General features: G+C 44.6%; 5 protein-coding genes across 5 annotated transcripts; 2 read left to right on the forward strand and 3 right to left on the reverse strand.

Annotated features, from left to right (window-relative positions):
- Window positions 1–6,630: 6,630 nt before the first annotated feature.
- CTRU02_200241 (C2H2 type zinc finger domain-containing protein) lies at window positions 6,631–9,572 on the reverse strand (the record flags this gene model as incomplete). The annotated part of the gene is made up of 3 exons (XM_036723362.2): window positions 6,631–7,826; window positions 7,880–8,617; window positions 8,657–9,572. The coding sequence occupies 3 exons, from the start codon at window positions 9,570–9,572 to the stop codon at window positions 6,631–6,633; spliced, it is 2,850 nt and encodes a 949-aa protein (XP_036585151.2).
- Window positions 9,573–10,713: 1,141 nt separating this feature from the next.
- On the forward strand, window positions 10,714–12,083 carry CTRU02_200242 (MFS monocarboxylate transporter; the record flags this gene model as incomplete). Its single annotated transcript, XM_036723363.1, has 4 exons — window positions 10,714–10,726; window positions 10,779–11,696; window positions 11,771–11,818; window positions 11,893–12,083. The coding sequence occupies 4 exons, from the start codon at window positions 10,714–10,716 to the stop codon at window positions 12,081–12,083; spliced, it is 1,170 nt and encodes a 389-aa protein (XP_036585152.1).
- A 128-nt stretch (window positions 12,084–12,211) lies between these two features.
- Window positions 12,212–13,254, reverse strand: CTRU02_200243 (uncharacterized protein; the record flags this gene model as incomplete). Its single annotated transcript, XM_070203658.1, has 4 exons — window positions 12,212–12,730; window positions 12,787–12,899; window positions 12,947–13,071; window positions 13,127–13,254. 4 exons carry the CDS (start codon window positions 13,252–13,254, stop codon window positions 12,212–12,214), a joined length of 885 nt encoding a protein of 294 aa, XP_070062240.1.
- A 4,186-nt stretch (window positions 13,255–17,440) lies between these two features.
- On the forward strand, window positions 17,441–18,877 carry CTRU02_200244 (o-methyltransferase; the record flags this gene model as incomplete). The annotated part of the gene is made up of 5 exons (XM_036723365.1): window positions 17,441–17,644; window positions 17,698–17,830; window positions 17,894–18,014; window positions 18,063–18,502; window positions 18,564–18,877. The coding sequence occupies 5 exons, from the start codon at window positions 17,441–17,443 to the stop codon at window positions 18,875–18,877; spliced, it is 1,212 nt and encodes a 403-aa protein (XP_036585154.1).
- Window positions 18,878–19,399: 522 nt separating this feature from the next.
- CTRU02_200245 (uncharacterized protein) lies at window positions 19,400–21,287 on the reverse strand (the record flags this gene model as incomplete). Its single annotated transcript, XM_036723366.1, has 2 exons — window positions 19,400–20,593; window positions 20,709–21,287. The coding sequence occupies 2 exons, from the start codon at window positions 21,285–21,287 to the stop codon at window positions 19,400–19,402; spliced, it is 1,773 nt and encodes a 590-aa protein (XP_036585155.1).
- Between the last annotated feature and the right edge of the window lie 1,668 nt (window positions 21,288–22,955).

Genomic DNA, 22,955 nt, shown 5'->3' on the forward strand with positions numbered 1-22,955 from the left:
TTTACCTTTGACTTTATTAACGATACGAGATCGGAAGATTCGTACGTTCTAATACCTTCTCTTATTAAACTAAGTAAATTTAAATACTCTTCTAGCGATAAGGCTATTAATCTCTTATTTAGTTAACTATTCGAACGGTTCGCCTAGTATAGTAATAATACCTTCTCGTTATAGTTTAATTGCTAATTCTTTATCTACTTACTCCTTAATCGATAGGAATATTTATTAATAATCCGGGTTATTGTTAAATTCCTTTATAAAGTAGGCGATTAGTAATAGTCTCTTCCGGGGTCTGCCCGGGCGTCTTCTCGATAGCTCCGGTGCCTCTTGCAGTTCGTCCGGTTTACTACTTCCGCCGGCGACGATAATTTCGTCGCATACTACTTCCTACTACGGTATCTTAGCTTCAGGTTCTTTTTCTTCTAGCACGGCGATAGAATTAAGTAATTAATTAGGATCTTCATAGTATAGTTTAACTATAATAGACCGGAAGGTCTTTAGACTACGTAGCGTATCGATAGTATAGGTTTTGCCGTTTATAGCTACTAAAGTAAACGGTCTAGTCTAGCCCTTCTTTTTGCGCTATACTTATACTTACGACCGTAGTAGTAAATTAATAATTAGCCTTATATCAAGGCTATTACAGGTAGCGATAGCTTCTACTACCTATCGCCTTACGTAAAGTTCGCATACTTCGCTTATCGCCTTCTTAATCGCTTTTGCCTACCTTATAACTTTAGGAGATAGTAGCAAATTATCGGTAATTCATAGGTATAAGCCGAATACTAAGAGTATTAGTACTATTCCGTTCAGGCTAGCAGTATCGTTAACTACTTTGACTACTATTTAAAGTACTAATTCTAGCGTAATTGTTAGGTCTTTTACTTTAATGATTTCGTACGCCTTCTTTAGAGGTATATAATATTATTTAACTTTCCTAATACTATTATAAGATTTTATAAGAATTTCCTTGATTTTAATTACTATTCTTCTCGCTGCGTTTCGGAATTCTATTAAGCGGAAGTTTATTCTAGCGTCGGTAACTAGCTAGTCTAGGGGTCCTTAATATATATCTATCTAGCAGAGGCGTAAGGCTTCCTAAGTAGCTGTTGGAACGGTAGGTAGGAATCTCGTAGATAGTACGATATCCTTATAACAGGGTATTAGAGTAAGGGAACTTGTACTTATGAAGTAGGGCTTTAATAGTAAAGAATGTATAGGCTTATATTGAAGCTGAGTTGGTTGAGGAACTAATAGCTAGCTAAGGGAGAGAATTAGGCTAGTTATATAGTAGTATAACGTCGCCTATAATAGCTAATATAGGAAGCTATAAGCTAGGTTTAGTATACGTAAGTATATACGTCAACTAGCTTATAAAGCAGCTTATAAATCAGACTAGAATCTTCTTTAACTAAATAGACTTTTAGATAAGGTTAAAGAGAGTATTCCATAGGGATCTGAATGTCATATGTTTAAACTAGCAAGCAGCCATTCTTAGCTAGTTACTTTTGTAAGTCCTACTAAGTCTTAGATAAGACTAAATAGGATAAATAAGTAAAATAGAAGTATAATATACTTATACTTCTAACATATAATTGTTAAATAGATAGGTATCCAAAGCGATAGTAAACCCGTCGCAATTTAGCGTCTATAAGGTAGTTCTAGGCAAGTAGTTTCTCCTTATTAAGTAATAACTATAGGTAGCCTTATTTACGAATAATAAATATAACCTTATTTCCTTAGATAAGGGTATTCGTAACGTTGTTAAAATAGACCTTCAATCGGTCTATATCTCCTAAGCATATAAGGAAGGGAGTATTAGTCTTAATAACGTAAAATTTAACGCTTCCAAACGGCGTTAGCACTTTAGTAGTCCCTATAGACTCTAGTAGTATCCTATCGCCGAATTTTACTATAACGCCGCTAGCTGCCTTAGTATTTAACGTAATTCCTTCGTAAATTTATTATAAAGCCACGAATTATAAGTAGCTAGCGGTTAAGAATCCTGCTACGCCCGAGTCGGGCATAATCCCTTAGAAGTTCTAAGCAGAGTAGCATCCCTCGAGTATAAATTGCGAAGGTAGCTTTTTCGGTTCTAGTTAGTTGCGGAAGAGGTCTTCTTTCGTAATAGTATAGCAGGTTAACTAGTCTGCTAGGATCGTAGCGATCCTATTACTATTAATTGCTATTATAGTAAAATAGGCGGTAACTTGGAATTAACTATCGCTGCCGGTCTCTTCCTCTTCGTTACTTTTACTAGTTTATTCGGTTACGTAGTAGTATTGCTAGGGGTCTTCGGCGGTAGGTTATAAGTCTAACCCGTCGAAACCCTCGTATTAGATAAGAAATTAGCTATATGCTAGAAGTAACGTATCCTAAGCATATTAAGTAGTTTTAAACTTCTCGTACGCTTTTCGTCTTTCTTCTATAGTATATTTAGTTGACTAGCAGTTAGGTTTTCTATATACGTAGCACTTCTTAGGCGTTAGCGGTAATAGGGGTCTGTTACGGCTTCTTCCTCGTAATAATCGACTTCGTAATAAACGACTATATCGTAAATAACGCCCTCGACCGTTAAAAGTTCTATCGGTCTAGTACTACTTTAGTAGGTTAGCTACTATGTTAAATTGTTATTAGTTAAGACGGGTAGCTGTCTCGATCGACGAGATTAATTAGCTATAAAGTCCCTCGTACGTCTTAGCCGGTATAAATAACGCTATTACATACTCTAGAATATCTCTATAAGCATATAGAAGTTAGGTATAAAGGGATCGGTCGTTATAATCCTATTATAGCAAACCAGGCTGAATCTTGCTTAATTTGTTATATAGTATATCAAAATACTCCGATTTAGTCTTTCTAAGGTTATTGCAAATGATTTAGGGAAGAGTAGTTATATTCTACTACGTAACGTATGCTTATTGCCTTTCCCTAGTCTCGAAGTATGATTTTAATTAGTTAATCATAGTCTCGAAGTTAGGCTATAGGTTGATTACTTTAATCGAGGCGTAGAAGTAGGTTTTAGCTATTCCTTTTAGTATTAGGGGAAGTACCCTATTGTATTAGGAGGTATGAATTCCTAGCATTCTATAGTAATCTACGAATACTAGCATCTTCTTTTCAAGTACATCGTACATATCGCCGCTATATTTTATATCGTCGGGGTATAGTTTCGCAAATTCTGTTAATTGCTTTCCGATACGGTTTGTTAACTCGTATAGTTAGAAGTCTGTTAACGGAGAGACCGTAGGATATAGCGGTCGGTACGGTAGTTGCTACTATTGTTGTTCTTGTAGAGGAGGTAGCTATAGGGTTGGTTCGACTCTTCTTCCTATGCTGTTAGCTACTATTGCCGGTCTCGTGATCTCTTCGTAGAATTCAGGGTCTTTTATTAAAGCCTTTAGGTTGCGATATCTCTTAACGCCTTGTTCGAGTTCTTAGGGTGACTAGTAGTAGAATTCTTCCTTTTTGAAGGCTAATGCTATGTTTTTCAAGATTTTCTTGCTATCTATTTCGACGTAGACGCCGTTACCGATTAAATAGTCTCTAAAGAATTATAGGATTAGGGGAGGTATATTCTAGAAGTCTTCTTCTAACTAGTTAGCGAAATCGGGAGAAACTTCGTTCTATAGCTCGAGGCTTATAAGATTCCTCTTCTTATAGGTCTTAAGTAGGAAACCTATATAGGAACCTAGTTGCTATAGGCTAGCGTTTATAAGGTCGATTGCCTAGTTACCCTATACTACTAGATTGATTATACTTTCGATTCTTTATAGGATAGGGACTATTGATTAGCTTTTAGTAGTAACGCTGCTTGCAAGCGATCCTTCTCGTAAATTTCGCTTTATTCTAATAGTATAAAAGGATTACTTCTGTTTAGAATCTTGAATTAATTCTAAGAGGAAAGAATTGTGAAATCGGTGATTTTCGTCGGTTCGTCGTTTGTTTCCGTCAGCGCCGTTCTCGCTAATGTTCGTAGATTCTCTCGTAAATCTCTTTTCTCGCTTCAGGCTTCGCTCCTCACTGTTAGGAAGTTTAGAATCTAGCGGACAGTTAGCCTTATGACGCCTACAACTACGTGCGTTTCTCCTAAGCCGTAGCCTCGGAGGCGTATACGTATAGCTATATAGGCGGATTACTGCTAGTAGTCTCCGCTTGCCTTTCGGCGTGTTCTTCTTCTAGTAGGGAGGTCTCTTATAGTAGGCGCCTCGCGGTTAGCACCTTGTCTAGGGATTTATTAAGAAACTAGCAGGCGCCTCGTAATTAGCACCGCGCGTAGGGGATAGTTATAGTTAGGGAAGTTGTTATCCTTTATAAGATTTGTAAATCTTCGCCTTTATAGCGTAAAAAGGTTAGAAGACCGTCGATTTGGTAGGTCTCTTCTTCTAGTAATTGAAAACGCGTGATGGAACGCTCTTGCTAGCGATAATTAGCTACGATTAACCTTATCCCGCCTAGGGTAAGCATAGCAGTCCCTAGGTTACTCGAATAATCGGATTGCTAGTAGATTCGAGGAAAAGAAGCTTTCTTCTGCTAGTTTCCGTAGATCCTAGTTACTCTTACTTCTTCTCTCGTTAGTACGAAATCCCTACTTTTACCTAGGCTTAGGTATCTAGTTCAAGAAGTCGTCTCTTCTAGTATTAACCTTGCTAATCTACGGTTTATCTGTAGCAGAGTAGTAATTATAAAGTTAACTAAATTAATAGCAACTATAAGGTTTACTACTAATCAGTATAGGTTTTACAAGGGGTAAAACGGAATTCCGTTCGTCAAATAACAAATAATAGTAAATTAGTTTTAATCGATAGTTTATGATAGTTGAAAGTAGTGTTGTTAACTAGAAGGTAGGGATATTCCCCCTTGGCCTGTCACGTAGGTCTGGGAGGTGTTACGGCCAGCTAACTGACAGTGGGTTTGTGTTAACAGTAAGCCAGGGATTGAGAGTAGTAACAGTCGTTCCGTGGTCCTGGTCGAATAGATCGTAGATCTTCAAAGGTCTTGGTGATCAGTCAAGGCCTCAACAAGAGTCGTAGAGTAGTCGTCACTTAGGTATAGCTGAAAGTACCGGTTAGGGTAATCACAAAGTTGATTGCTGAAGAACTAGGAAAGGTAGGACTCGAGAGGACTCGAGTCCCAACTATATACAAGTCTGGTTCCATGCTGAACACTTCCTGATCCTGGGGGACCGACACCCAGGACGTCGGTCCATCGCCATGGACCGCCCTTGGCACCGTCGGTCCTGCTTATCGTCACGTGACCTGTATCCTAGTTCTTCCGTTCCGTGGGGGTTGTTACGACGTAACGGCTGACGGCCGTCCCTATAACCGCTGAGCCCCTGCGGGGTCGTCGTCAGTGGTCTGTTAACTGTCGGGTCGTAACAGGAGGCTTGGGCCTCTCAGCCTGGCGGGCGTGTGGCTGGAAGTGCCACACGACTCCGTATTCCAACTATCGCAACACCCACTAACAACAGTAGAAGCCGGTCGGTTGGAATATACTCGGCACTTTCGTGCCGTTGCTTCCTGGTTCTATGTGGCCAATCTAAAATCATAAAAAGGCCACTGCCAGCTATTCGACAAGACAGGTTACTTCACTATAGCACCAGGCTAAGGTCGTTATGTCCCCCTCAGCCTTTCTGACCATTTTGGACGGAGACACCTTTTGAAGTCAGTGCTTGAGCCAGAGACTTCGGACACTAAAGCAATGTTTAAATGGAAGCCTTTAACTAAACTACTGGGGCGCCAACAGTACTAGGGCTTATCTGCAAATTGCCAAACAGATGGTTCTACAGTTGCTGATATATCGCAGTAACAACTATTAAGCATTTGCTTTACGATTTTATTGACTAGTTGAAGCTATTCACAGGTGGTTGTTGCGCAGAACGCGGGGCATCTTACCTGTGGCGTTACCCACCACAACTCCAACACCATTATAGTTGCCAATCTCAAGATCATTTTGCAACTGGCAATAACAGTACGTATTTCAACTTTGATTAACATTAGCTAATGCTCGAAAAAGTTAAGGCCAATCTGCGATGGGAGTGTTTGGATATTAAAAGCAAAGAAAAAAGCGTCTTGCTTGGCATCGTTTTCATTGTAATATCGGAGCAGGCGCGGAAAACTGGTCATGACAACCTTACCTTCACATCTTACTCAGTATCACTGCCATTGAGGGACAACACGGCGAATTTTGCTGGGGGATTGCGGAATGATAACTTAGCCTCATCTAACTTGCTCGAAACTGCGGTAAATGCTGAAAATTACCCGAGGAGTTAATTGCAAGCTTTATTAAAAATTGCGATAAGTCTTACATCGTCCGCTTGAACAAGAAGTTCTATCAACTAAGGTACGATGAAATGAAACAGAGACTGTGGTGATCAACAGGTACTCATCTGGTGGTTTGACCTACCTGATTTTCCTGCCAATGTACAACATTTTTGGGCTCGGGTCAGTTAATTCTTTGAAAATGTACTAGGTCGCCTCCAGGCCGATTCTGGATCTGTTTCCGACAAGATGCCAATGTCGCGCTTGAACCGTCGCAGCCATTCGAGGTTATCTGCTGAAGTTTGGTTCCAAGGATCACCACTAATATCGTTTAAGAAAGTGTCGCAACTATTGGCGGTTGTGGAGTTACTTACTCTTCAAAAACAATGAATCGGGCCTGATGCTGGAGCTCCTCATCCGATGGGACATGGCAGTTAGGGTTGTTAGGTGACATTGTCGCCGCAACCCAGCGCCTCAATTCCAGAGCGAGCCATCGGTTGAAGTTTGCATCATTGAAGAAAGAGTAGTTCGCTTTGACTCTTGGCCAGGTCGGCGGGAGGTCCTTGTCTATCTTACTCTCTTCCGTTTCAGGACTCTCTGGCCCTTGGCACTCCAGGCCAGGCCCTGCTGCCAAAGCAGAGTAAAGTTCATTGGGAGAGCTTGATGGTATCGGCATCGTCAGTACATCAGGCTCAATCACCGTGGACAAAGTTGCCGGGCTCAGACTATTGTCGAATCTGGCGTCAAAGTTTCCTAGTTGTGAAAGGAAAGAGCTGCCATCTTCACCCAGTCTGGTCTTCAATCCTTTGTCATGGAGGTCGGCACGCAGGTTGTTTGTGGTCATTTTATTCAACTGTTGCGATTGTGCCTCCGCATAAAGGGCCTGTTTGCCAGTAAGAGGTGCTGCTGGTTCTTCCTGAACTACATTGGCTGTGTACGGACTTAGGAAGCTGGGTGCGCTTTCGGCAGCGTTTAGTTGTTTTCTGGCCCTAAACCCATGAAGCCATTCCGTTGATGATCCGATAAGGTTAATGAGCCAATTAGCCACGAAGTCGGAAGGTGAGACACCGCAATTCTTTCCCATGTCGACCACAATCTTGCAAGCCTCATTCTGTAGCTCTTGATCGCTGATGATTCTCGAGCCCAGTATCCGGCGAGCTTCCACGAACGTTTGAAGTTGCATTTCGCATGGGCATTGCTCGAACAGACTCTTTTTCCCTTTGATCTGAAGGACGGACATCATGCCTTCGGCAGATGACCTAATGGGACCAAAGCGAGCCTTCCGCGTGATCTCATGAGAAGATGTAATTAAATCTCGCAACCACGACTCGTGCTGTGCGCTGATGTCTTTTTCTAGCGATGATGATGTCTTGGACGCAAAAACTATGCGACAAGCCTCGAGCTGAATGTCATCATTGTCGGGCATGCTTCCTGTATTTTCATAAAACATTCCCAGAAAGTGGTTGAGCTCCAAAGTCAGCAGACCAAACGCATTTCGCGGGGACTCCGGCGGTGTTTCGCTGGCCTGATACGGGAACGGAGAAAACCGTTCGTATTCGATAAGATCTGTCATAGAAGTTAACAGAAGTAGCACTTACCTTAAGGACAATTGTACTCACATGGTGGGACAGAGTTCTCGACCATGTCCAATACGTCTTTCTCAAATCCCCAGTCACCTTTCCAATTGGCCATATCTTGACCCATTTTAAAATGATCTGCCAAATGATCGGCTCTAAAAGCCCATGTATCCAGAAGCGCACCGCAAAAGCCACAGCGAGATCTGATGTCTGGAATAGCCATTTTCCAAAGCTTGGTAGGCCATTCAAGTAGCCCAGCGTTATGAACCAAGCGTAAATGCTGCTTAAGGTGATCCTTTCGGTTGAATGTTCGTTCTTGACAAGCCGAAGGATTGTGGCTGTCTATGTGGGCTTGGCTGGGGTCAACTTCACCACAAAACACGCAACAGATCTGTCCAGTCTCTGGGTTGACAGCGCTGGGTCCATCTGGAGAGCACATCCATCTTTCCAGAGGCATGTGTAAAGACTTTTCATGCCGTTGCCAGTCATGCTTGGTTCTAAAAGTTTCTGTACAAAACGTGCACTGGTACTGATTTCGGGGATGTGCTAAAGATGTTCGTTTCGGTCGTCTCCGTTGGCGTATACGACCTCGAGGAAGTGGGCGAGGAATCGTGACAGAGCCACTAGAGTTGTGGGAATATGCAGAAGCAAATGAGCCTCCGCTAGAGGTACCAGCGCTGCTGGCAGACGACCGAAGCGACCGTGCTGGCTCATCGTTAATATAGCTGGCGATATAACTATCGTCTGTAACTCCAAACCCTATTAGCCGTCCAGTCTTTCTTTGCAAAAATTGTCAATCATATCCTTGGGGCAATATACCTGAAGATCCAGCATGGCTGGAGGCAACTGCCCGCGCGATGGCAGTCACTGTTGCTGGTTCGTGTTCCGGGGGGGAGTCAACCCATCGCTCCAACGGGTTCAGGCCCTGATGGCGTGGATTGTTTCTTGGTGCTGGCGTCCCCGGCCTCTTAGGAACATCGATTGGTGTTGTTTTTGTACTTCCTGAGTAGGGTGAGATGGATCGTTGACGATTCTGCACTTTGCCTCGCCTTCGCGCATTAATAAGCCAATTCGTGATTTGAATTTTGCTAAGGCCCGTCTGATGCTGCAGAATCTTTTTCTCTTCATCACTCGGATATGGATGGTGAGTGTGCGAAGACAGCCATTGCCTTAATATTCGAGTTGAATCTCGAGAAAAACTCGTGCCAATCTTGGGAGGGGGAGGCGTCGAGGTGTTTGAACCTGTGATGGCGCGGAATGCGTCACTCGAGCTTTTCAAAGTGTCTTCTCTGGGAGACGTTTGCAAGTTGTCTGGCTCCAGTCTCCTGCCATCAAGGATGTTACTGATTCCTTCTCCAGGTGCACCTAGATAGGATTCGGTAAAGCTGCAGTCGCACCCAAGCGATGCACACGGGATACAGCGACCTTGAGACTCACATTCTTGTGCTGTCTGACATTGATAGCCCCAAGTGATACAGTTGGCGCAAGATGCAATGGGAGTCACCCATCCGCTTCCAAGCCCATTACCAACGTAATCGAGAGATCCGTCGAATTCAAAAGGGGAGTTCTCGCCGCTGAATGGCTCAAACGAAGTAAACTGGAGAGATTCATCGCTTGTTATGTCGCCTAATGAGAGGCTGGGCCGAAGTTCGCTTGAGTCTACCGCTTCTACGGCAAGCCCACTGGCAATAGACAAGGTGGTCTCGTGAAAGTGATGCGGCGTTTCTTGGTTCATAATGGCGCCAATACTTCGGTTCTCCACCGCCAGTTGTAGCACTCAGTGGAACAAGCCCCTTGTCAAAGAGTCGTAATAGTTAAGACTTGATTGCGTGAGAGATCGAATTTCAGCGTAGGGCGTAATGTGTGTGACCCCCGAAATACTGACCTGACGTGGCTGGCGAGGATATTTTGCACAAGATGATGTGGAGGGCGGTGCTGAGGGTCAATCCATGTCTTCATGCATTGACTCGATATACCAAAATCGGCGGTCGTCTCCACCCTTTATTTCTTTGTGATTGGTTGAACGGCACATACGTCAAGTACGCCTTACACTAGAACCACAACGCTATGCCCCATCGACTGAGGTTGTTGGTCAGTGTCTGACGGGATGCTGGTAGACGTCCGAAGCCGGCCATGTCAAGTGTCTCGAGTGGCAAAGGGTTCTGTAACAGAACTCAGGAGGGCTTTGTTTCTGCCGTCGTTAGAAACTATCAGGGCAGAATAGAAGAATTTACTACACCAAGTCAAGGCGTTCAACATTATAATCTAGCTGATACTCTGAGAGTGCTTGCATGCAAAGCAGGCGAACTTGGCTGCCATACCTCCATTTTTATTTGAAAACAATGGCCTAGTTGCCGTAAGTTGTAAGGGGACGGAGGAAAACCGACCCGAGCTGGCAATCTTAAGCCCTTCCCCCTCCCCTCTATTTCTGGATCTCTTCATCTTTCAGCGCTCATGTCGAATGTGTGTCATATTTTTGCCCATTTTAGGAAGGCAAATCTGTTAAATGTTGGGCGCGGATGACAGAATGAGGGTCTAGTCTAACGCACGGCGCAATCATACATTCGGTGACACACACATACGGCAAGACTTTTACAAAAGATACGTTGAAAGCAGATAAATAATACCTAGGCCATAAAAGCTGCACAAATTTGGGCATAGCCGTACCAATTTTTCACTTGATTAGCAAATTTCTTTTGAGTCGCAACACAATGAGCACGCCCGAGCATCCTAACCTACATTCTACAAGTACAACTGTTGAAGCCGAGCCCAACTTCGAAAATACTAGTAATAACGAGATAGAGGCTTCTAAATCTTCTCACAATGAGTCCGACTTACGACGATGGATTTGTGTTTTCGGGTCGTCTCTTTTCCTGATGTCTTCCTTCGGTAATGGAACTAGCCTCCTTGTTTCAATACCGCCAAGCTAACGCTACCAAAGGTTTCTCCCAATCTATCGGAACCATTCAGTCTTATCTCCAACTGAATCAGTTGAAAGACTACTCTTCTAGAGATATCGGATGGATCACTGGACTAGACACTGCAATTGCACTGCTATTCGGAATTCAAGTCGGACCGTTGATGGACCGTTACGGACCCCGATTTCTAGCTCCAGTTGCTATCTTCCTCACAGTTCCCAAGTTTTTCTTCTTAGCTGAATGCAAGGAGTATTGGCAGTTTTTACTCTGTCTGGGTGTGCTTGGCGGTTTTGGTGCAGCTGTATCATCCTCACTTGCTATATCGTCGATTGGCAAACTGTTTGCTCGCCGCCGTGGTTTGGCCATGGGGGCTGCCTTAGCCGGTTCATCTTTTGCGGGAGTTATATTTCCTTTGATTCTGCGTCGTACTCTACCAGAGATAGGCTGGAGTTGGACAGCTAGAATGCTTGGTTTCATCATTTTAGGACTCACAATCGTTGGGATGATATGCCTTTTGCCATTTCCCAAGTTGATTAAACCCGCACAAAGCCCCAGCGAACAAAAGTCAGCAGCCCTCAATTTCGCTGCTTTTCGATCAACGCCCTTTCTCTTCATCACAGTTGGATTCTTTCTATTCGAAGTCTCAGTCATAGGTATAGGTGTTCTGCTTCCGACTTTTGCAGTTGAGGCAGGGTTTCTGCCCAATTCGGGATTTACCTTAGTTGCTACCCTTAATGGGTGTTCGTGTCTCGGACGCCTTTTGCCAGGCCTTGCTGGAGACCATGTGGGGCATTTTGATGTTATCCTGTTCATGGTTACACTCACTTCAGTTTTTACAGCAGTCCTTTTTGTTCCTTTTGGAACTAAATCTGTGGAAGTTTTGTATGCCTTCGCTGCCACATGGGGTTTTGGATCTGGCTCTTTTCTCTCCATCACGCCAGGTAAGTTATATCTCCCAAGAAAGGAATCCAACAAAAGGAGAAAACTTGAATACTCAGCAGCTAACTCATCACAGTGTGTGTAGGCAAAACTTGCGACCCGAAAGACTATGGTAGATATTACGGTAAGTTGCCATCAACATTAACCCACGGTGTAACTTGTGTGCCAACGGTTCAGTCTAACCTTGAGTCGATGCAGGGACCAGCACTTTCGTAGTAGCCTTTGGCGCGCTCGCCTCACTACCCGCTGGGGGTGCGGTGCTTGAGCAAGTTGGACCCATGGGCGCCGCTGCACTGTACCTTGCGTCTGTTGTGTTGGGGGGCATTTGTTTCTACATTGCACGCTCTTTATTGATAAGGAAATGGGTTGTGTTTAGGTCGAATATCTGAGGCAGATCTAATACGTGAAAAGATTGTCGCTGGATTCAAATCACCAAGGCTTATGAGAAGAAAGAGGTAGCTATACTTAGTCTTAATTAATCATCGGAGCTTTCAACCATCCGCTGCTGATTACAATCCTATACGCCTGGTGTCCCTTTTGCTGTTGTCAAAACCTCCGGCCTCCAAGATTCTAGATCTGGAGCACGTGTGATATCAAGACTGTGACTTCTTTCGTCATACTCCACGTGGCCGTTCACCCCCAAACCTACGCCGACATGTTCGCTTTGTGATTTGGCGCCTTCAGTTCCAATATTCTCTTCCGTCACGGTAATCTCTTCCTGGCTACCTTTCCCTACAACACTCTTCTCAGCTTGAGTATTGCGTGTCACATTGGTAATATTGGTGATGTGAGTAAAACCCATTTGGGTTAAGCTGTATGGATCTTTTGGTTTCTTGTTTTGGTTTTGGTTCGACATTCCGTGACCGAGTTCATGGCCTTCAGATCCTTGACTGGACTTTGGTGTAAATCTGCTCCTTGGTTGTTGCCAAAATCTTTTCTTAAACATGGGGACAATCATTGGAGCTTGTCCGACGAATATCGCTACGAAATCTTCTCGAATAGACCACATTGCACCAGGGCCAAACTGTCCGGTGGGCTGATTGCGCAAGTCAGTAAAGTGTTAGATGTTTAATGCGGTCGATGAAGACTTGCATGGAAGATCAAAATCACACGGATAATTGCTGCCGTCATGACAAAAACACCTAAATGAAAAGGAAGTAGACGCCGAGTCTGCGCCAGATCGATGCTCGGACGAGACTGATAACCTACATGAAGATTTAGTCACAAAATACAAACCAGGGTAGTGAGCTAACAGGGAGGGTTCTTTTTGTCCCAGGATACTGACCGGAATAGGTATAGTAATGATACATAAATCTGTTGTCAGATTCATGGCTAGAATACTGTAGAAATAAACTTTGTTTTGAGGTGTGCAATTCTCTGTATGCATGTTAGTGGAACGCCTTCGAACAACAGGTTAACGATGCTGGCGCACCCCCAGGATCCGGCCGTATTTGCCACATCAGGGTGATTGGACGGCAAGTTAGAAGAATAATTAAAACCATAGCGACCGCTGTAACCCCAACTAGACCCATGACGGGAAATATGAACTTTTCCACCCATTGACCCTCAACTAATCGTCGATAGAAGAAAAGCACTTTATTCCTCTAGTCAGCTCAATGTTTGGCCAGAGGAAGGACATAAAAAAGACGCCCACTTACTGTTTAATTTTAATGTCCAGACAATTGTGGCATAACAACACATCCCAATCACGAAGTTCTTCGAGCCGTACTCCCAAATCGGGCTGCGATCTAGCCGGTTAGATCCATTTGTTTTGCGTTGGTGATTTCTTCTGCTCTTACATACAATTCTGATTCTGGCATCGTCTCTCGCTGTTCGTGTGTAAGCAGTGAGGTGTATCTGCCCTGGGCGACCAACACGAAGAGCGTCGCCATCGTGGATACTGTAGTATATACAGCCTGCCCGTTATGTATCAGCCTCCATTTCGCAACATCAACTGAATGTGAGTTTACCCATGCAAAGAAAACCAAATAATCGTCAGGGCGATAGCCTGATACGCCAACCATCTTTGTGCGGCAGAAGATTCTCATCGCGATCATCGTAGTCGCAATCGCATAAAGCGACCAAATTTCGGCAACGCTCGTGTTTATTTCCATGACGGAGCAATATCATGAGCATGCTGCTCTAGTGAGCGGGCCAAGTGCGTTGTCATTGAGTCCACGGTTATGATGTTGACCAGCCAACAACGTGTCAGGTCAGATTGATGGTGCGCGACACGCTGAGGTGCCGACCCTTATGAATGGGCGGGAGTATCTAGCCTTAAAATACTTTTTCTATATGCCACCCAGATCCCGGTACGTAAAACTAACTTAACTGCCATGCAGGACTACTGAGCGGGAGCTTGGGTGCCTATCTTCCCTGATATAATGTATAGACAGAAACCGGCGACTCGCGTGTTTTCCTCGATGAAAAGTTCTCCTGACTTTGAAGTAAGCCACTACTATCAGGGGTTCATGAGAGTATCCCTAGGACTAGCCGGGTATGATGCCGTTTAGAATGTTTAGTTTCAAAATTCGCAGTCATGGTTACTCAGGAACGTTCCGGCAGTCAGTTCAACCGTGCCGGTCAACATCAGCTGATTGCTATCACACTTGCAACGAGCCCCTCAATAACGTGAAAGTCTATTCGAGCTATGGAGGCCACGGAATTATGTCCGCTAGAAATACACTGTGGATATAGATCGTTTTCTTTCATTAGCGCGAAGATTTCCTGCTAATATATAGAGTTTACGGCAGTATTCCTTGGGGTTTTGTTCTTTTCGACTAGCTTGATTAGTGGATGAGGTAGAGCTCACCCTTCCTAGTCAATACGCACACAAAAAAGATGGAAATCCCCTCTAGTTTTGTAGTAAGATCGAGTCTGGTACACCTGTTGCCCTCGCGTAGTATCTATCTGCGTGCTGACTGAAGCACGCTACACAGCATTTTAGCTGTTCACAGTGCACAGAGCTTCGGCTTCTAAGTCTAGGTACAATCAAACTGTCACTGAGTGCATCGATCAATCTTTGAAAACCCTCCTAAAAGTTTTTCAAGTTCATGGTGAAGTTAGTGAATGCCGTACCTTGTTCATCAAGGCGCGGTGTCCCTGTGTTTGAGTCATTGGGGTGCAGAGACTGTAACATGGCTCATGCGAAATACAATTCATCCAATATGAGTTGAGCCCATATCAAATGCGTGGTATGCAATGAACGATGCCCCTGCATGCGCTCGATTTCTTCCCAAAAAACAAACTCCGCAATGTAGGTTTATCAGTCACTTCGAAACTCTATACATGGCGGAGTAGTCCCGAAGGAAAGTTAAGTTATGGTCCCTGGCAAACTCACCTAGGTATTTATCCACTCACCAATCACTTCATTACCAGGCCGGTCTGCAACAAAGTGCCCACAACCATGTTTAGCGCAAATGAAAGGCTTCTGAAGCCATTTTGATCGCGAATTCGTAAACCATCCTGAGCTAGGCTGTGTGAGGAAGTTCACAGTACTTATCTCGAAAATCAACGTATTGCTGACGGGTCATGGTTAACCCACATTTTGCCACACTTCACTGACAGAGAGTATTACTTGTGCAAATCTCAGCTTGTCCTGGACGCAATCAAAGTGGCTGTCATAATAATTCAGGGCCTAACCAACACCCACGCATGACGACCCGTTTCTAAAAGTATACTTCAGAGAGGATAAAATATGGAATATAAGTGTTCATAGGCAATATTGTGCAAGCGAATTCAACAAGAAGCAGCAGAGAAGTCATCTACTCCTGCGAACAGGTCTAGAAATTCATACTAATCAATACTAATACTATCCTTTGAGTAGATTTGTTATTACTATGTTCGTTAGGGCAGCTCACTGCATGAATTAACGGTATTCTGTTTGTCCCCCATCCTTTCTTATGGGCAGACGCCGAACAGTGATTGCAACGCAAATCTAGCCACCTAATTCACCACACTATCTAATCACAAGCTGCTCGCTCCCAACCCTATTTCCTACGGAATGGTCTATTAGATGGGGTAATATCTACCCAAACCCTGTGTTTTCTGAAATGGCACAGCTCTAAATTAATCAAATTGGACTCATCTATGATTACATGAAAGTTCCCATAATTTGAAGCATTGAAAGATACCAAGGTAGTGTACGTGAAAAGTAAGTTGTGTATTTCACCAAAGCTGGCCAAGGAAAAATCAAGCAACCGGGTGGATTACACATACAAGAAACAGTCATTCAGTTTATAAGACTGAGGAATTGTCTCACCGAATGAGGAATTAAATCTTTGTTGGCTGACATGGCTTGAGGGCAACTTTCAATGCTAATATGCCTTGTTAAATCTTCGTCCTGCGCCCTATAAGACTGTACAAGTGTGGGTCCGAAGTGCACATTCATTATGAATGCACGAATGATAGACAGCTTTGAGTTTTTATCATGTCGACAGTTGGTATAGCTGTTATCGGGGCAATGGCAACAAGAGTTTTGCACACAAACATGGCACTTGAAAGTTCTTTTGTCCAGACCCGATCAGCGGTCCAGACAATTTGTAGCTGCACACCAGGACAATATTAACTCAATCACAAAAGAAAAGGAGAAAAAAACCCTTGAATGTTTCTCAAGGTCAGTGCTCACTCAGCAGGCTACCATTGGAGTAGTGCTTTCTTTCGTCAAACTCCTACTATACATACCACTTACCACCTGGTCTGAAAGTAGCCGACACCGATGTTCATTAGCCGCACAATAAGTCAATACTCTCTGAATGTGTGAGGGATCAACGGAGTATAAGGTAAGCGTTATGTGATGCGCAACTTTGGTCACCATCTACATTGTTTGCGAAAGCGTGACAGGAGCTTGGAATTCATTCCAGGTTGGATTTCAATGATTTCGAAACGTGAAACTTACATTTACCGCATATGACTCTCAAGCTTAGAGGCTTAGGACCCAGCCACCAGCCACAAAAGGGCTTGAGAGCAGCTGTGGCGTGTAGTCCAGCTTCGACCTTGGTTTGGGCCATTCAAGTGACAAAACTTCCAGATGAAAAATGGGGTTTCCCTAGATTTGTAGCCGTGGTGTCTCGAGAACTCACACTCAAGTGGAAATGCAACAGCTCAGTTGATTCATGCAGAAAGTCAATGCTGAAATTGGAGGGTGCCGGTTTTTCTTAGTTTGTGTGAGCTAAAAGTATGTATCGTCCAACGTTTTTGCATCTCAAAGTTGGCTCAGACCCTGTTGTAGTGGTTAAGTTTTCTCGATCGAAACAGATCCGCACCTCCGGTGATTCTCAGGCAATTTTGAAAGTTTTTACTGAAATTATTCAAAATGGGGGCATTTTTTCACCAGTTTTATCCGAAATTTTATTTGCGGATAGTTACTTGGACGACAAAGCATTCGAATTGTGACCTAACATTGGTCCCCAGCCGCAGGCTGAGGATAGGCGAAGAAGCCGAGTTAGATAGATAATGCTAAACAAGGTTGAACATTCAACGAAGCTCCTTCTCAACATTCTTTGTCCTTCGAATGGGGAGGGCACCATTTTGCATATATGCTTAATCTGCACCCTTTGGAGACATTGTTTACACACGGCGTTTGATTTGATCCTCAAACCTTGGTTGGCTCTTATCCAAAAGCCCAGTATCAAAAGCGCTTGCACACAATTTCTTCATCATATTATGTTGTATCATTAAGCTTGAGCTCTTATATTCCCACATCAGCTTTTATCTCTTCCGTACTATCACCTTGACTGTCTCAATCATGGCTCATAGCGTTGGTCAGACCAACATAAGCACAAGTGCGAATTCGAGGCCGGCCCAAAACTTCGTTCGAGCAGCACATGAAGTTGCGACAACGTCTTTCAGAGATGAATTGGAAAGGTCAGAAGTTCTTCAAGCAACGTATGAGTTGATAGGGAAATTAGAGACTCCCTGGGAGACATATGTCCGTATACTTCTGAGTCAGGTAATGTGCATACCCTATTGAAGACTTAGCAAAAACTGAGTACGATTACTTAGCCGGCTGTCATTGGTACGCTCAAAGTAATGAAGGATTTGCGTCTTTTTCAAAAATGGAATGAGAAAGGTAACCAACCAATGACGAGCGTCCAACTTGCTGATCTAGTTGGGAAATGTGACTCAGCATTGCTTTGTGAGTGCTTACCCAAAACTGATGTGGCTTATATTCGTCGGAGTTAAGGGTTGACGAAGCAAGGCCGTATGCTACGCCTCTTGGCATCCAGCCATCTCATAGAACAGATACCGGTAGACTTGTTCAAGCCAAAGCAATTCTGCATTGAGCTAAACTCACATTTCGGCGTGCTTCTTGACTACTAGTAAGTAATCCTACTCAAGGGGTCAGAACACCCATTTATGTTCACAAGCTTCTTCGCCACCCATAAAATGTACGGAGAAATGCACAGTATCCTGGCCGATATGGGATACAAGAATCCTGTTGATGTAAAGGATACTATATTTCAAAGAGCCAAGGGTTACAAAGGCGATTTATGGTCCTACTGTCGGGAACATCCAGAATGGGGAGAAACTTTCAACATGCTTCAAAAAGTCTCCACCGAAAAAGAGTCTCCTTGGATGGATATGTATCCTTATCAAACACTGGTGGCGAATTCAGATCCTAATCTTCCTCTGTTTGTGGATGTTGGAGGGGGCATTGGGCACGACTTGATGAGACTCTACAACGCATATCCCGAACTCGCGCCGAGGCTCTATCTCGCAGACCTTCCGGAGGTTGTCGCCGCAAACATTGTGCCAGAAGCTGTGAAAAAATTGAATTACGACTTCTTCACCCCTCAGCCAATCAAGCGTAAGTCACACAACTCTACTTGGATACCATCCCACGTTACTAACCAGTCGATTTCTTTAAGACGCCAAGGTATACTACTTGCATCATATTATCCACGATTGGTCGGATGAGCCCGCTCGAAAGATCCTGTTAATGCAAAAAGATGCTATGAAGCCTGGTTACAGCAGAATTCTCATTCATGACCAGATTCTTGATGACGAGAAGAGTCAGATGTCCACTGCCGCATTTGACATGGCGATGATGGTTTACTTGGCAGGACAAGAGCGAACTGAGAAACAATGGGTGGCCTTGCTTGATTCGGTCGGGCTGAAGACTATAAAGTTTTGGAAAAAGCCACCTGATGCCTTCAGCGTTATTGAGGTTGAGCTCCCCTAGTGAGGATGGTTGATGTGCTTTTACTTATGTTGAGCTATGTGCGTTTATCATAACGCCTTAAGTATCACCTAAGTACTTTAAGTAGATGCTCTGCAGCTCCAAGTAGGTCCAAAAGTGTTGATTCGTAGTCTCTCAAGAGAGACGGTACTGTGAACACAATTTGATCGCTTTTTACTGAGCCAACTTGGAACTAGCCATGTGCGTGGAACTGAATGAACACCTAGCTCAGACGTGCAAGTGCTCTTAGAATTATAAATATATGTATCATTGGTGCCTTGTTAAAGAATCAAAACTCGTTGAACAACCGGCTTTCCAAGGCTTCAACGACATTCTCTCCTAAAGAAGTATTATCAACTCGTTAACCATTATTTTACGCAAAACGCTTCAGCATTCTGCACCAGCAGCAGAACCTATTGCTTTGAAACAAACTTCAGGAGTGTTTATTGCCTAGTATGTAGGCCGATCCAGTTATGCCACAAAATGATTCCTGCACCACACCAACCTTCAGTAACCTCCGACGAGCTAAATCTGCTTCATCTCAACGTCCTCCCTTTGCCTCATCCCGTACATATTCAAGGAAGTACTGCTTCTAAATATTCCATCTTCGGCCTCTGGGCCACCAATGTACTTGTCGCCAAACGCCACAAACCCATCATCACGCCGACAATACGTCTCAATCACGTTTGCAATAGGCTTGTGAGGGAACGGAACCATGATGCCCTGACCGTGGTCTTTCCCATCAAGGTACATCAATTCCAATTCGTTCTTGCCACTCCACTCGTATCGTTTCCATGCTTCTATGTCGTCGTATGTCCAATTGACGTCGCCAGAGTAGACATAGCTAGCCACCGCTTTAGGCGCAGTGACGCAATCTTCACCTCCAAGGATTACGGTGCTACGCATCCCCGGCTGAATTCCGTTCCCAAATATCACAATCTCGTTTGATGATCCAGAGGCGTAGTACCCAGACTCCACGCTGCGCAAGCTCGGAGTGAGCATCTCTCGCCACATTAAAGATTCTCGCCAGCAGAATCTCCGAGCGAGCGTGTAGGATGTACCGGCATCCGTGGCGCTTGCCCACCATATTTCCCATTCGTTACCATGTCCAGTTCGCCCGCGTATCGATGGCGTTGGTTCTCTTCGCGTAAAGTTGTAGGCCACATCAGGGAGATGCAATAACATAGAAACAGGGTCAATCAAGACACAGGCTGCGACTCGTGGTGCGAAATCTGCACGTTGCAGCAATTGTGGCATCAGCAATGTTCCGTAGCTGTTGCCAATGAGTACGAAGTCGTCCCAGTCTCCTCTTTCACCAGCCCCTGGGGCTGGTTGTGCCGCTCGTTGCTGTGCGACGCATTTGGCGATCATCTCGGCCAGCAAAGGAGCGGGCTGCAGCGGATATGTTGTCACACGAGTAGCTATTGGTAACATTTCAACCGCTAGGATGCCGACATCTTTCGGGATAGTACGTAGCCAGAACATGTAGGGGATCAGTCCAATACCTAGACCATGAATGAAAACGATGGGACGTTGCGTCTTTGACTTGTGAGGGCGATACCAGTATGACATCCCATCGGCAGCTGAAGGCTTAAACGGAAGGAGGTTGACGAAACGGAGGGGAAAGACTTTGAAGAATGCGGAAAACGGTTGTCTGAAATAGCGGTATCCTTGCGTAAAGAGGTATACCGCCATGAGATTATCGAGCACGCCAATCACCTGAAGGCCCCCTCTTGTCAGCAAGCTTTACAGGTGGACAAATGACTTCTTGATTCGCGAATGTCTCCGCGTTCATCTTTAACAGAAATGCAAATGGAATTCGCTGCTCGCTTACCATGTAATATAGCAAGCTGCGGTGTCTGATAATCACCGGGTCAAACGTCAGTCTCAGAGCCTCAGCTCCCCCTCTTCCCGGCTTCAACTTCATTCCGAACCTCTCTTCAGCAGCTTCGATGTAACCCTCAAGCTCATTATCGATGTCTTGAGTCGGCCGCTCTGCAACTCCATCTCGCTCGAAAAGGCCCCAAAGAAGCCAGTCCTTGAGGTTTTCTCGGCGTACATCCTCGAGGTGGGCGTTCAACATCCATTTTCGTACAAATTCTTCACCATCTGGTATCAGATTCAACGCTTTATAGAAAAGCTGAGCTCGTTGTGAGCGACTCATGGGTGGGGGCCTATACGGTTTGAAGGTCTGAAGGTACCACCTATAAGGCAAAAAGAAAAGAAGGTAGAATAGTATTTCAATAGCTCCGACGACTTCAATGACAATTGAAAATGGGTGGACTATTGCCGGAACGCCTCCAAGTGCAAAAATAGCGTAGAAATAGGTGAGACATAGTAACCCAAGATCCCTCATCAACACGATAAGGATGCGGATAGCGATATACTGAGGCCATGTTTTTTGTACGATCATTATGTATCGTGGAGAAGATAACGCGACTCGAATCGTTTTTGTGTATGCTGAGACTTCTCTGGCGACTGTTGTTTTGTATTCAAGTATACGTGTAGCGTAGTATAACAGCTGCAAGCTAAGAAGCTGCACACTATTAGTTGCTGCGCTCGTAATACTGGTGTGCAGAAGGAGGTTAAATTAAATGAGCTTGGGTGCCACTGGGTCAAATGCTCCTCGAAAAGCGTTCCACATGACGCTCCCTCGAAGTTGCTTAATAGAGTTCCAGCCGAAATGCTGCTGACGTTGTAAGGACGGAACGAATCGATGCGGCGAGGGAGGAGGTCTGGAGGAACACGACGCACCCGTATCCGGGTTCGTGATAAGGTAGAGAAGCAGCCCTCGACGTGCCACAATAGTAGGGGCTGATCGGCTGTCACTTTGGTATCTCGCATAAGGATGCCGGCCGCGGTAGTTTCACAATATTTGCCGCACAACAGATGGGCTGACAGCTTGAAGGCTTTTGTGGCTGGCGTTGCGTGTTTAAATGCGTTCTCGACCAGTCAGACGGAAAGTAACTGCGTTTGCCACTGTTATACAGGCAAAACACTATTCAGATTCACACTAAATGGGTAACCGAAGAGTAACTCCTAACAGCGAACAAGTTCGGTTCAAACCGAGCGTGTCAGACCTTACCGGCTCTGTGTACTGTCAGTAGAGCCTGTATGGTCAACTCCGAGGACTCCCTGAAATTGGAAGGTTATTTATTGGATGGGAACGTCCCAACCTCGCTGTACCAGTGTCATCGTTCATGTAGCTTCCAGGTCCGACCGTGGGTTATCCCTGAGCTTGTGCGGTCAAAGCGACCGATTGGCAGTTCAGCTCTCTCGTTCAAATGCAATTGACTCGCCCATTTGGTTTCCTTGAGGCAGTCGCTTTAATCCGGTAGAGTAATGCTTGAGGTTATCCACGAGTGACCAGGACGAGGAGGAGCATTGACTATACAATAGACACTTCAAAAAAGGATTTGGTCTTGTGAATCTCCATTTGTAGAAATTGAAGATTAAAGCCATAAATAAAGCGATATCTCATGACCGAATCCGATGTTATTTTGATCCCATTTCTGCCGTACCTTTCGATGCGTTCCGCTGTCTCCGCTTGCATCCTACCTACTGCCCCTAAGGTGTAATACGAGCATCGTACTTTGAGAAGTGATAGCATTACTAACCATGGTTTTCCCAAAGGCTTTCTGATAAAATTTTCGCATTTCGGAATTTTCATTGTCATTAAAGTTGTTGCTGAGATCACGGGATACTCGTATGGAATGGGCGCAGAAAGAGGGATTTCCTGACCATGGTAAAGTCGGTATGTAATAGCACACCGCAGTAAAGTAGACTATAGTGGACTAAAGAGATGAACCCCATCCGGTAACCCGATGCTTTGATTAGTGAGGCCATGTACCTACGTGAGGCCTGGTGGCTGAGGGACCACGGAACCTGTTGCGATAGTTGGAATACGGAGTCGTGTGGCACTTCCAGCCACACGCCCGCCAGGCTGAGAGGCCCAAGCCTCCCAGACCCACGTGACAGGCCAAGGGGGAATATCCCCACCTTCTAGTCAACAACACCACTTTCAACAATCATGAACCATCGATTAGAACCAATTTACTGTTATTTGTTATTGACGAACGGA

The sequence above is a fragment of the Colletotrichum truncatum genome (assembly GCF_014235925.2).
Source record: "Colletotrichum truncatum strain CMES1059 chromosome Unknown Contig_0001, whole genome shotgun sequence".
Lineage (NCBI taxonomy): Eukaryota > Fungi > Ascomycota > Sordariomycetes > Glomerellales > Glomerellaceae > Colletotrichum > Colletotrichum truncatum.